The 14005-nt window shown below is 47.9% G+C and overlaps 2 protein-coding genes across 2 annotated transcripts in view; both read left to right on the top strand.

Moving 5' to 3' along the window:
• The window catches only part of LOC106698078 (ALK tyrosine kinase receptor-like), a 292777-nt gene extending 289867 nt beyond the window's left edge, over window positions 1-2910 (top strand). Inside the window, exons 7-8 of the mRNA XM_014460552.1 lie at window positions 166-266; window positions 2773-2910. Coding sequence (XP_014316038.1) covers window positions 166-266; window positions 2773-2910 — 239 coding nt within the window. The remainder of the gene's footprint in view (window positions 1-165; window positions 267-2772) is intronic.
• An 8567-nt stretch (window positions 2911-11477) lies between these two features.
• Window positions 11478-14005, top strand: part of ALK (ALK receptor tyrosine kinase) — a 67609-nt gene continuing 65081 nt past the window's right edge. Inside the window, exon 1 of the mRNA XM_023758627.1 lies at window positions 11478-11621. Within this exon, the coding sequence (XP_023614395.1) occupies window positions 11542-11621 (80 nt within the window). The 5' untranslated portion in view covers window positions 11478-11541. The remainder of the gene's footprint in view (window positions 11622-14005) is intronic.

Raw genomic sequence — 14005 nt, 5'->3', positions numbered from 1 at the left:
TTCTGTGACAGTGACAAGCAGGCTGTCTTATCCATTGGAGGCAGCAGAAAGCTCAAAGAGGCTGGAGGAGATGTTCCCATGAACCCTGCACTTATTAACCCTGCACCCCCGGGCCCTTCGGTGCGTGATGATGGTGCAGCTTTGACTCTTTTCCTCTCTGCCCAGGCCACGCCCTGTTGCTCAACACCACTGAGGTCCCCACTTCTGCGAGTGCTACCGTGACCAGCTCCACGTTTCCCGCACCGATGAAGAACTCTCCGTGCGAGGCAAGTCTCGATGTTCCTCTATTCTCTGACTTCTCCTCCCACTCTCCCCTCTGCACTTCCAGATGAACCCAGACAGTGAGCCAAGTGGCCTGAGGTCAGGATGCTTGTTCTCCTGGAGGGAGGGCAGTAGGGCCACTTGCGCCATCTTCCAGGCAGACAGAGCCCACCAGCGTGGTAAAGTCCCATCTGCAGAGAACCTCACCTTAAACACCATCCTCAGCAGCACTGAGCTTTCGCAGTGGGATCTTGGTTTAAGCAAACCCAGAAAACACTTCCAAGGCATCACAGGGGAGGGTAGCGGTGATTTACAAAAGACTTTCTACAGAATCCTTTTTAAAAATAGCAATCTCTTGTTATCCATGTCAAATGTTACAGAGCATCAGAAATTTGATTTACATCGATTTCACTAAGACAGCAATGGCATTCAGTGCGGTACCTCGAGAGTCACTTACCCAAACGGTTCTTCCAGCTGTTACCTCTCAGGGTGAGGATGGGGGGAGTGGTGCCATGTTTCTTAGCATAAGGTCATATTCTCTAAGGCCCAAGAAATGTGCTTAGAACACGGTCCCAGTCAGGTTCCACCCCTGATTGGTTGTACTATTTATGGGGGCAGTTAATAACCTCTCAGGGCTTCAGTTTCTTCATCTGGAAGGTGGAGACAATAAGAGTGCCTACCCCAAGGAGGTGAGAATTAAATAGTTAATGTGTGCCAAGGGCTAGCATAGCATCTGGCACAAATTAAGCATGACAAGAGTTAGCCAACAGTGCCCGACACCCTGTGTAAACACACGACAGAAGGTTGGGGGAGGAGAAAGGGGACTCAAGCCAAAAATCAGACTCTCAGCTCCGGGCTCTGGGAAGGTGGGGCCCTGACTGTGCTTCTTTGCCCCCCACCCCCCACCCCCCCTTAAAATACCTTGCACACAGTGGAAAGCCTATGGTGGATCCTCTCTTTCTGGAAACTTATAGGAGAAGTTCCTTGCTGGCTTGTTTCAGGAATAGCTAGTTGCCCGCTGACTAATTTGTTTCCCTTCAAGCTGTGGACTTTGTGAAACTGAGAGCTTCGCTTCCTCCCTCCTGGCTGGTAGAACCCCAGGGAGCTGCCGCTCTGACCCGCAGCTTCCCTGCCATGGGGTGCAGGCAAATGCAAGCCTTCCAGGCTTTTTGTGGACTAAAACTTCACAGACATAAATCGAATGAGAATGGAAAAGACATACGAATGAACTTTTTTAATCAGAAGAAAGGGCAAATTAAATCTGAGGCTCCCTTCTTGGTGAACAAACAGGGTTCCCTGATGTGTTGTTTGCAGCAGCCTCACCCTTGGTCCCAGTTTATAACAACATCTGCCCCACCTTTCTCACCCTCTTCTAGTTTATGGTATCTGACTAGATTTTCTACGCATCTCTGTGAGCTACCTTAAATCCTTTTTGGAAGAAGTCGGGGCACAAATAAATAGATTCATTACATTCAATTGTATTTGAGAAGCCACGCTTCCTGATGCAGATGGTGGAATTACACAGTCATCATCATCGCTGATATTTCTCAGGTGCCTCAGAGCAGGCGCCTGGAAAGGAAGGCTTCTTAGGAGGAAATCTAAATTCGGAGAGACAGTGGCCCACCTGGGAGGTGAGGGGATCCTTAAAAGCATTTGATCTTTAAATTTACTCTTCTCTGGATTTAATAGAGCCTGATTTTAGAAAAAGAAATGTCGAGGTGAAAATGATATTTTCTTAACACTCCATCATTTCTCTAATAACCTTTGGGTTGATCAATAGCTTAAATGCGTGTTTTTGTTTTACTGGCCTGTTTTATTTTTCCTCCGGCCACATTCGCTCGGGGCTGTTTCTGCTGTTTCCAGCCCTGTTCCAGCAGGTGGCTCAGCAGGAGTAATGAGGGGAGGCAGCGAGCCGTCCCTCAGCTCAGAGTCGTTTCCCATTCAGGCTCTCAGACATTCATCCAGGACTGACGGGTCTTTGAATCCCCAGTGCTGGGGAAGTGTTTTCATCAGAAAAATAAATAACCAAAATAGAAATATGCATTTCCAGGGTCGTAAGCCTTGCCATTTATTTTATCCAAATCCTAAATGCAGAGGCAGGAACTTGATGTTCTTCTCCTGGGTCTGCTGAACGTTAGTTACAGGAAACGGATGTTGCGTTGCTGTGTGAGACTGTGTGAGCTTAACCCTGCAGACCTACAGGGGCTTCTGTTGGCTGTGGGGCCCGAGTGCAGGAGGGTGGGTGCCAGAGAGAGCCATGGATGGTTTCCAATGAGAGTCAGGTCCAAGGGGCTGGCAGCTAGCCACGATGGGCTCTAAGGCTGATACCCACCACCGAGCGTCTTCTCCAAGCCCAGAGCAGGCAGGTCCGTGGGACCTCCAGGGAGTTGAAGTACTTGCAGAATATCACAAAGTGCTTTCTCAAGAAACCCCACAATCCTCAATGGATTCCATAGGGGAACCAGTGTCACCAATACATTTCCATGAAAATCTAAATACGTGTTTCTCCAGTTGCAGTCACTTGTAACATGTAGTAAATACAGATTCTTGGACGCCACCCTGGGCTCCCTGAACGGCATCACTGAGCAGAGCTCAGACTCTGCATTTTCAAGCCCCACCTCCATGATGTGGATGCAAACTGAAACTTGAGAGTACTTGGCCAAAGTGTTCTTGCCAATCGTGACTGAAATTTATTCTGAGCCCATGCTGGGAGTTTTCCTCCAGTGCCTGTGGCTCCAAATTGTGCCATGTAATTTGCCTTTCAGAAGGATAAGTGAGAGAAGGAATTAGAAATGACAAGGTAGCCGAAACCGGTTTGGCTCGGTGGATAGAGCGTCGGCCTGCGGACTGAAAGGTCCCAGGTTCGATTCCGGTCAAGGGCATGTGCCTGGGTTGCGGGCACATCCCCAGTGCGAGATGTGCGGGAGGCGGCTGATCGATGTTTCTCTCTCATCGATGTTTCTAACTCTATCTCTCTCCCTTCCTCTCTGTAAAAAATCAATAAAATATATTTAAAAAAAAAAAAGAAATGACAAGGTAGAGGACAGAGGCGGTGAGACAGAGGCGCTGGGAGAGCACCCATCAGAGCCCACAGGGAGCCAGGTCAGGTGCCCACCGATGATGGAGACATAGCCAGGGTGTGCCTTTGTGGTGCCAGCCACCTTCCAGGGCATTCCCGAAGCATGCCAGCTCTGGGCTCCTCCAGGCGCCTCCAGCCGCTGCCTCTCGCTGTGCTGGCCTTAGTGCAGGCCCTGCCTCCTCCACCACTCTGCACAGTTGCATACGGGGCATGAATATTTAAAGGCCTCTGCCTGGCCCAGCCACAAATGAGAGCTTTGTGGGGTTCTTGTCCCCCCTATTCCCCAACAGCTATTCTCTGTGGGAAACTGGGGAGTCACTTACAATATATTCAGATTTTCTTTTCTTTTTCCTTTTATTTTGCTGAACTCCAGTTCAAATAATTAAAGTTGCCACCGGGGAGGGGAGCCTTGCAGTGGCTGTTATGTGTTGCTTGCTGTCAGACCTGCTTGCGTCCCCTTGGCTGGAAGACACACTCGGATGTGTCTAGCATCGCAGCTGCCAGGAATAAAGAGGCCGGGAGAGTGGCAGGGCCGTCTCGCCCCGCCCCCTGCCTTTCACACATCCTGGAAGCCTGAATGTCTCAACAAGCCCCGTGTGGCTTGAGATTCTATTTTATTTGAATAGCCTGCCTGTGACTGGAATATTTTAAACCATGTTCTCAGGAAAGAACAAGGTCTGGGGTGGGAGGGGGAATTGGGTTTCCTTCATTCTTTTTCCCAAAAAAAAACATGGAGCAGTTTTCCTCCTATGAGCTGCAGGAATGGAAGGACCCAGGAAGTATGGGATGAGGCCCACTCGACTGGGGGGAGACCCTAGGGCAGGGCAGTTCCCAGCTGCTGGTTGTCTGACCCTCCCAGAGTGGCAGCCACCCTGTCCTCTCTTTACACACATGGGTATACACTTAGACCACACACACACACACACGGGACCCTGGGACATGGCCGGGCCTCCTTTCTGCCCCTGACGTCAGTCCTATGGTGGTAGAAGGGGTAGCTTTAATTAGCCACTCAGGGCAGGAGGTGACCAGTGGGCTCCTCCATGGCGGCATGAACTACCTGGCCTGCCGGGAAGGAGGCCTCCCCTCATGTCACTAAAGCCAGCAGATGTGGCCCTGAGGGATGTGGGAGAGGAAGCTGGCACCTGGACTGCCCTCTGGCATCCGTACACCCTGCTCGCAGCCCCACTGAGGAGCCCCTGTGGGAGGAGTCTGCCTGTGACTGTGCACAGCTGGCCAGCAGGGCAGCCAGGCATCCCTAGGACACAAGAGCATCTCCCCTTTCCCAGGGGACCCCCTACGAATGGGGCAGCAGCAGTAAATGAGGGGACAAGAGAGAATGGAGAGGAAGACTAGACGGAAGTCACCAAGGCAGGGAGGGAGCCTGGGAAGTAACCAGAGCAGGTCACGTGCCCCTAGTTTCAGAAGCCCAGATGGGGAGCTCCTGCACCAGTACCTCTCTCTGTGTGACCTCATGCCCCCCCCCATCCCCCTAATTAAGCCCACAAAGAGCATGTTTGGCTGCCCTACCCCCACCCCATGAGTCCCTGAGCTGATGCTGGTATGAGACTCCAGGCCTTAACTCTGGCAGCCACTCACCCCAGTGATGGGACCGTCATCTCAGAGAGCCTTGGGCTGGGGCCTAAAAATATGCCTCCACATCAGAAGGAAGGAGCAGTGCTTCCTGAGGCATTTCCTAAACGGCTTTTCTGAAACCCCACTGGATGAGTAGGAGACTTGGGACCCCACTTTCAGAAGCTAACGACAGCCATCTCATGCACCTGTAATAACGTCACTGCTGCAAGAATGCCTAGGCACACATCAAAGACTGCAGAATTGAAATCCTCCCTGAGGACCCGGCGATGCCCGAGCATGCAGAACCCGGACTCACACCTGAGCCCCACACTTCCAAGGTGCCTGCTCAGAGGCTTTCTCTGAGGAGTCAGCAGCCTCAGACGAAAAGGGTGGGCAGCTGCCGGCCTGGACCAGAGAGGCAGCACAGAGGAGATCTCTTTAGACTCAGCACAGAAGTTAAGGATAGGTCCTGGTCTCCAAGTTACTTATGGGTCACTCAGCTGCATTAATTATTTAAAATAAATTCCAAATTCTTAGCCAGAGCCTTCAAACACCCTGCCTCTGTGTACCACGAGGAGAAAAAAGCCTTCCCTTAGTCAGGGGGCTGAGCGTAGGGACCCTTCATAACTGCTAAGCCAACATAGGGAGCATTTTTTATCTATTACTGGCTTCTCAGGTGGCTGGCACTGTGCTGAGTATTTCATTTGCCTTATCTCATTACCGGAACAGACCTGTGAGAGACTTACACTCATTTACTGACGCGGAACCTGCCGCTCACAGAGCTTTCAGGACTTGTCCAAGGTCACCTTGCTAGTGAGAGGCAGAGCCAGGATGGAAGCCAGGTTTGTCCAACTCCAAAGTCAGATCTGCACACACTCTGAGGTCACTGAACTTGACTTAGGTCACCTGAGTTTGAATCCCAGCTCTGCCACCTATGAGCCATAAGACCACAAGCACTGCCTCTAACTGGGGATGGAAATACCTGTTTTACTTGCAAGGGTCAAAGAAAAATGTGCAAACTATAATCCCTCCAATATTTTATGAATTTCAGTGATTATTATTATCCCTCTTCTTCATTTGCACAGGCATGAAGGAGTGAGTGCAGACACAAAGTGAGATATTGTGTGTTCTTACTTCTCCTCTGGGTCAATCAGCACCGTGCAGGCAGGTCGGGAGCATCGTTTTACACAGAGCCTAGCATTAGTACCAGGAGGATATGCCCAACGAAGCCATGTAATCAATAATAATGTTAATTAATTAATTGGGCAGCCCCTCAGTTGTGAGCATGACCCTGGTTCAGGATAAGAGCTAACAAGGAGACTCCTCATTGATTCTCAAGGGTCCACCAAGTGTGGTCCCACTGAGGTTTCTGAGCCCAGGGAGTTCTCACCTCAGTACCTGGAGCTGAGAAGCTGCTGGATCCCGGCATTCTGTCACCTCTTATTGTGATGCGGTTGACACTGCTGGGACTCATGCTAATGGGCTAAAGTAATCAACAGCCATTGTAATTGCAGTTGGACATAATTAATTTAAAATCTTTGAGCCATTCAAAATTAATACCTCTGCCATTACATGATGAGACAAATGAAGAATTACTGTCAGGGCTCTGGGTGTGAATAAAACCCTCGGGCACTTAGCAGAGTTTTGGATCCCCTTCAAAACCCGCGTGTTAATGCGGACCCTCGTGGCTCCCACTGGTGACTGGGATAACATACGCAGGTGGCCAGATACAAGGAACCCTGTTGAAAACACAGACTCTCCCCAGCTGTCAAATAATAAACACTCCCCGGTGTCTGTGTCTGCAGACACTCCTGGGCCTGGAGTCCCCTCTCTTCCCCATGGCTGTCTGGAAAATAGTTTCCCAGCCAGGGGATTACAAGGCTACTTCACAGCATCGACCCCATCACACATGGAGAAACTGAGGCACAGAGGAGGCTGGTAGCCCAAGGTCACACCATTACAATGCAACTCAAAGGAACATGTCATCTTTTTCTTCCCATAAGACTGGAAAGATCATTTTCTGGAGAACCTGGGAGATAAAACACTGGACTAAAATGTTGAACACAATCTCCTTCACCCGGCCTTATTGTGTGTGTGTGAGCTGTTATCTCTAACATGGGATTCCCTGCCTGTTCTTTCCAATACAGGAAAAAGGAACTGACATTGAGCAAAAGTATTGGCTATGCTGAGCAGTGGGCTCCCATAATCTCAGTAAAGTCTCCCAGTAAATCTATAAGGAGACTAGGATTGGCCCCATTTTACAGATGAAAGCTGAGGCCCATAAATGACGACAGGACCGCTTTTTCTGATTTCAAAGCCCCCGCTCTGTCCTCAGCATGACCCTACCTCATTCCCCCAAGACAAATGATGAGACAAATGAAGAATTACTGTCAGGGCTCTGAGTGTGAATAAAACCCGCGGGCGCTTGGCAGAGTTTTGGATCCCCTTCAAAACCCGCGTGTTAATGTGGACCCACGTGGCTCCCACTGGTGACTGGGATAACATACGCAGGTGGCCCGGATACGAGGGACCCTGTTGAAAACACAGACTCTCCTCAGCTGTCAAATAATAAACACTCCCCCAAGGCTCCACCTTCTCTTGTTCTTCCTTGAAAGCCCTCAGTTCAGGCCGAGGACCCCAGCCTCCCTGAAGTGGGCGGGTGACACCCTCTCCTTTCCCACTTTCCAACAACCTCGCATTCCTCCCTTGCTGCTTTTTTTTTAATATAGTGTTTATTGTTTTTTTTTCTGATTACAAAAGTGCTCTATTTTTATTATAGAACATTAGGAAAATACAGGAAAGAATGAAGAAGAAAATTGAAATTGCCCACAGTCTTACTCCCCAAAGACAACCTCTGTTACCACATTGGTACACTTCCTTCCAGGAAAAAAAATGCAAGTTTGAGCAGAGTGAGCGATAAAGGCTTCTACGTGCACTATCACACCACATAAGCCTTTTGTGTCTTCTTTCTTCATGTTATCTTTTTTCTATATCAGTATTATTCTTCATAAACATGCTTTTAATAGCGGTGTGACCTAAATTTATTGTATTGTTTTTGTTCTAGTTGTCAAAAATAATATACGTTCATTATAAAAAATTTCAAAAACACCAAAAGGGAAAAACATAGCTGTAACACCATAACCTCACCAGCCAGGGATCCCACGGTTATTATTTTTATACAAAGCCTTCACATTCTCTTGCTGTGCTTTTACGAAGGGGGCATGTGGATGTCCCTGCCTGGGTGTTCTCTGGCTTCACTGTGATGCCTCAGAGACAAGGAGGCATGGGATGCTGTTTTCAAACGGATCTCAGTCTTTTAAGTCTCCTACCTGGCCAGGAATCCAGCATTTCTTAAGCCTCTGTAATTGCAAGTATTTGCCAGCATATTTAATTTGCTCATTATCAAAACTCCGCATCTGGCCTGCTTCTTGCTGTGTTGGGTTGATTTTTCGTTCGGCTATTTATAGCCAGAGAGTTAGTGTTCATTTTTTCCAGGTGAATTAGGAGGTGGTGTACAAGAACACAGGTTTTGCAGCGAGTCAGTCCTCTCAGTGAAGTTAATAAGGGGCCATGTTGAAATCAAGGAACTTTTAAAATTACAAGTTCACACCCAGGAACACAGACCTGTGGCATCTCAGGTGGGGAAGGCTTTTGAACCTCCATTCAAGAGCTTGGAGGTCCCTGACAACAACCCAATCCCAGTCATTACATGTGGGGGATATCCAGGCAATATCCACCATCCGCCTCAAGCAGGCACATCTTTGAGCATCTCTGTCTGTTAAGAAATGTTCCCTTTTGTGGAAGTGAAATACACACTAGAATCTATCCGTGGTTTTGATTCGACTGTGGAAATGCATGCAGCCCTTCAGAAAGTCACAGAAAGATAGCACCTCCCCCCTTGTAGCATTTCCTACATTTGGGGTTGCATGCACAGTGGACATTACCCGATACCTTTGATTCTCTTTTGTCCAACTTCAGCCTAAATTCCATGCTGATATGTTTATTTATGGGCTCAAGAGGTTGTTGTGAAGTTGCCACAAGGTATGCGTAGCAAGCACGAGGCATGTTCTAGACATAAAATTGCCGTAATTGCCTCTGGGGGAGGAAGGGCCATGAGAGAATAATTGCATTAGGCCCAGCCACAATGCAGCTCTGCTTTACATGCAGAACTTTAATTAATGAAGCGACAAACACTGGTGGCACATAATTGGAAAGTCTATCAGACCCACCGAGAGGGAGGGAGCAGAGGCCTGGTGAAAGGGCTGGCTGGAGCCAGAGATAGAATTGCTGGGGGCGTGCTCCTGGCCTTGTCTCTTTCCACTTGTCTCATTTGCTGTCTGCATATAAAAGAGTTTATTAGTCCAAAGCTGCCATTTATAACATATCTATTAGGGCGTGTAGAAGGATCAAAAATTTTACTGTCACAGGCCCCAACGAGTGTTCTTTCTCATAAATATTATTTAGCATTTGTATAAGATTTCCCATATTTGTGTGAATACTCTTGTTTTATGTATATATATACACATACACACACATTCACATATATGACTATTCATTGTGTGGCAGAGGCAGTGGTTATAAATGGTTTAAAATCCACTATCTCCCTAGTTCCCCCAATATGAGGGCATTTCTGGGAGAAGGTCTTGTTAAAGACCTACCGATTGAGCAGGTAGGGCCTGAGAGCTGGAATTTCTAAGAAGCTCCCAGGTCATGCAGCACTGCTGGTCCCCAGACCACACTTTAAGCAACAAGGGTCGAGAAAACCTTCACAGTTCACCCAAAAGATTTAAGTGCATATCACCGCAATATGTCATATGTATACATCAAAACAGATATGGTAGAGAGAACATAGAACACAGTGTGATATTCAGGTCTGCAGCATATGGACTTAGTGGCCATGGGTGAAGCACTCGCCTGTTGAAGCTTCAGTTTCCATATCTGAAAAATGGATATGATAATACCTCTCTCTACTTATTGCGAGTATAAAATGAGACAGCGTATATACAAGTGCCTAGCACAGCTCTCTAGTATTCAATAAACATGTAATTATTTTATCCTATAGGCCACCCTGATAGAAATTGGTCTTATTAAGATCAAATTCCAAGAGTGTTTTTGTTCTAGGCACCGAACAGTGACCCAGGTCTACCTGGCATGGGTTTCTACACATAATGATATCAAAGGGATTCTTTAACCTAGGAAAATGGAAGACTTTGAGAGGGACTGGAGCCTGTGATCTGCTCTGGGAACCACAGATAGTTGCTCTATTCATTTAGACATAAGTAACTCATAAGGGATATTCGGCAAGAACTGACATCAGTCCTCCAGTTCTTCTAATTAAGAAAACTGGTGAGAGCCATCCACTGTGGGTCCAAGAGGAGAGTTCAGGTCTCGTTTGCATTCTCAGGTCAGCCCTGCTCACCCAGCCCAGGGATTTCTCACTCTCAGGGTTGTTCTCATTCTTTAACCAGAGGTGATGCAGCAGCCACCTGCAGGCCTTCTGATGAAGGTCCTGTCCTCCCCTACAGGAAAAACACTCCTTCTACACCTTGGCAACGGTGGGCACATTTTAAGCCATTTTTTTAGTTATTAAGAATTGCCTCTTACTCCAAGTCCAAGATGAAAATGGGCTCCTCACTGAGAAGGCCAGGCTACTTCCTGCACTAAGTGGTCCCATCTCCCCAGTGGTCTCAACTGAGGCTGCACTTTAGAGTCACCTGAAGAGATGTAAAAAACTGCTGAGGCCCAGGATCTGCCTGAGGCCATTAAATCAGAATCTCTGGGGTGAGAGCGTCGTTGATGAGAACTCCAGCTTGCACAGGACATAGTTTACCTTGCTTTCCACAATAACCATTGTTATTATAGGATGTGAACAGGAATATGTGGGGCAATGCTATGCTGTAGTTGTCCTAACTTTTAAGTGTTTATAGATTGTTTCTATCAAACATACAACCTCTATTACTTTAAACACAAAGACCGGAGAGCTTGTTTATAGTATACACTGCCTCTGGGCATGGCTGCACTTAAACTTTCTTAGAAATATTAGTTATATTTCCCTTTCATATGTCTAGGGAACAAATTCATAGAAACCTTTAATAAATGCATACTGACTACATATGATTGTGGCTTCCTTTTGGCAAAGAGGGCATTCTCATTCTGAAAGACAACCATTTTAAAAGATCTTAATTTATAGAGTTTTGACTCACTCACCTTTGCATACCAATGGCCACAGGTATTAAGTCATAGGGTCTTCAGTTAGCTAACACATGACATAGACCCCTTGATATCACCTCAGAGGAAGAATCTTGTGAGTTTAGGATGATGACATCAATCTGAACAAAGTTCCAAAATGGCCCATTGATTGCCCCTGGCCAGCTCCTTGAACCTTAAGTAAAGGCCTTTGGGAGAGAGTGAGCAAGATCAAGTACAGGGCATCAGCTCACCTCACTGAGTCTCCGCAACATCCTGAGGGTTGAGAGTTTCAGAAAGAGGCCCTGAAGTTCCTTTAACACCGTGTCCTCTGGCTCTTCTCTCCCTTGCAGCTCCGAATGTCCTGGCTCATCCAGGGAGTCTTGCGGGGAAACGTCTCCTTGGTGCTGGTGGAGAACAGAACCGGGAAGGAGCAGAGCAGGATGGTCTGGCATGTTGCCACAAATGAAGGCCTGAGCCTGTGGCAGTGGACGGTGCTGCCTCTTCTTGACGTGACTGACAGGTGGGCCTCTTCCCATCCCTGTCGCTCCTTTTCCCTCAGCCAAAATGCAGAGGGGTCATGACTTCCCTCCCCCATCCTCTCTCCCCAAAACACACATCCAGATGTGCACATACATGTGTACACACAAATGTGTGCAAGCACACACACACACACACACGCACGCATGCGCGAGCGTGCGTACTTTCTGCAGGCTTACAGAGAGTACCAAGTTTCTCTGAGGGATGTCAGTGCTAATGAGCATTCACCTCCCACATCTCTGGCCTGGCCTGATTGGCTGCCTCCAATAAAATGGAACAACTCATGTCACCCCCAAATAATAATCAGGCTTTATATGTACACAGCATTTTCTCTTAATTAATGCATTTTTTCTTACTCTCCCATTTGAGTATTTATTCCTTAATTAACAACAGCAAAACCTGCCACTCAGGTAGGACAGGCCTTACCATGTTCCCCGCTCCTGCCCTTTTCACAAGGGAAGAAACTGAGAACCAAAGAAGTGAAGCACCAGCAAGTGGCACCAGAATGAGGACCGGTGCTCAGGTAGATCCGAGTCCAGTGCTTGGTGGGGTCAGGTCCCTGAGGCAGGTGGATGAGGTGGGTGACAAATTCTTCAGGAAACAGATTCCATCACTGATGACCTTTGTGACTTTGAACTTTTCCGGGTCTCAGTTTCTTCATCTGTAGACTGAGAGGATTGGACTAGAACAGTGGCTCTCCACCTTCCTAATGCCACGACCCTTTAATACAGTTCCTCATGTTGTGGTGACCCCCAACCATAAAATTATTTTCATTGCTACTTCATAACTGTAATTTTGCTACTGTTATGCATCGTAATATAAATATCTGACATGCAGGATGTATTTTCATTGTTACAAATTGAGCATAATTAAAGCATAGTGATTAATCACAAAGACAATATGTAATTATATATTCAATATGTGTTTTCCGATGGTCTTAGGCGACCCCTGTGAAAGGGTCGTTCGACCCCCAAAGGGGTCGCGACCCACAGGTTGAGAACCTCTGGACTAGAAGATTGTTAATTCCCTATGGCTCTGAAATGGAGCAGTAACTGCTGAGTTCAGCAGCCACTTGTCTTGCTGGGATGGCACCAGACTGCCACCTGCAGTCAGCCTGGAGCAAGCCGTGCTTGAGTACAGATGGCCTGGCACAGCCACTCACATGACACTCTGGTGCGTCATGTTGAACCCCAAGTGGTTGGTGCTGATCTGTTCCAGACCAAAAGGGGGGTTGGGTTCTCTATAGAGGGGCCAGGTGAATGGATCTGGGAAGGTAAAGGCTGTCTTTAATAGGCTAAGTAGCAAACCCTACAATCCCGAGCAGCCTCTGCATTACACTCCCACAATACATTTAACTTTCCCTCCTGGCGGATCTACCATCAAAAAAACGAGAGCAAAGGGCTCACGAAAAGGCAGAGGGTGATTTCAGTTGGTACACAGCTTTGTAAATATAAATTTGGGTCTCAAATTCTCCACCCAAACATCACAGAGTCTGCTATTCCCAGAGCTCGGACCTTAAGCTGTGCTGTCAGAGGAAGAAGCCATTGTCCTCACTCTGAGCACCGGCTTCCCACCCCTTCCATGCCTGTGGGTTAGACATCAAAGCTTTGGGACATCCCCAGGCTCAGTGTCTCCAGGACAAATGGGCTTAATTAAAGTGAAGGAAGGGGCAGTATGGGCGCTCCCTCAGGATTGGGGGGCTATGTGCAGGGGGTGGAGATCAGGAGGAGGATGCCGGAGCTTTCCCTACTGGAGGATGCTAAATTAATTCAGATGAACCAAAGGGAGTTTTTTCTCCTCAACCCAGCAAGCCCTCTCTCTTTCACATCCACTCCAGGGGATTTACAGCAAGTAAGATGTTGACTCTGTTCACTCCCATGCACTAGAGTTCGGTTGGAAGGAGGCTGTTCTCAGCCTCCCTCCTCCCTGTTTAGGGCTATTTATCAGATTGACATTTCCAATATTGACGAGACCAGACTCTCCAGTGGGGATTCAGACAAAGGCCAGCTGGGTTCGATGATGCCTCATGACCGAATAAGTGTGCAATTACAGAACACACGTGTGCCCCCGTTCTCGGAGCCTGCACACCACTGACATGCTTTGATGTGGAAAGCTCCCCCCACACCCCAACCCAGAGCTGGAGAGGGTATAGGAAGCATCAAGACCCAGAGGCAAATGGAACTGCCAGAGGGTGAGGCACAGGGTTTAGCTTGCTAAAATCCAACTAGACCAGGGGTGGGCAAACTTTTTGACTCAAGGGCCACAATGGGTTCTTAAACTGGACCGGAGGGCCGGAACAAAAGCATGGATGGAGTGTTTGTGTGAACTAATATAAATTCAAAGTAAACATCATTACATAAAAGGGTA

Source organism: Myotis lucifugus, unplaced genomic scaffold (assembly GCF_000147115.1).
Source record: "Myotis lucifugus unplaced genomic scaffold, Myoluc2.0 scaffold_134, whole genome shotgun sequence".
Classification (NCBI taxonomy): Eukaryota; Metazoa; Chordata; class Mammalia; order Chiroptera; family Vespertilionidae; genus Myotis; species Myotis lucifugus.
This window is presented reverse-complemented; position numbering and strand designations above follow the sequence as displayed.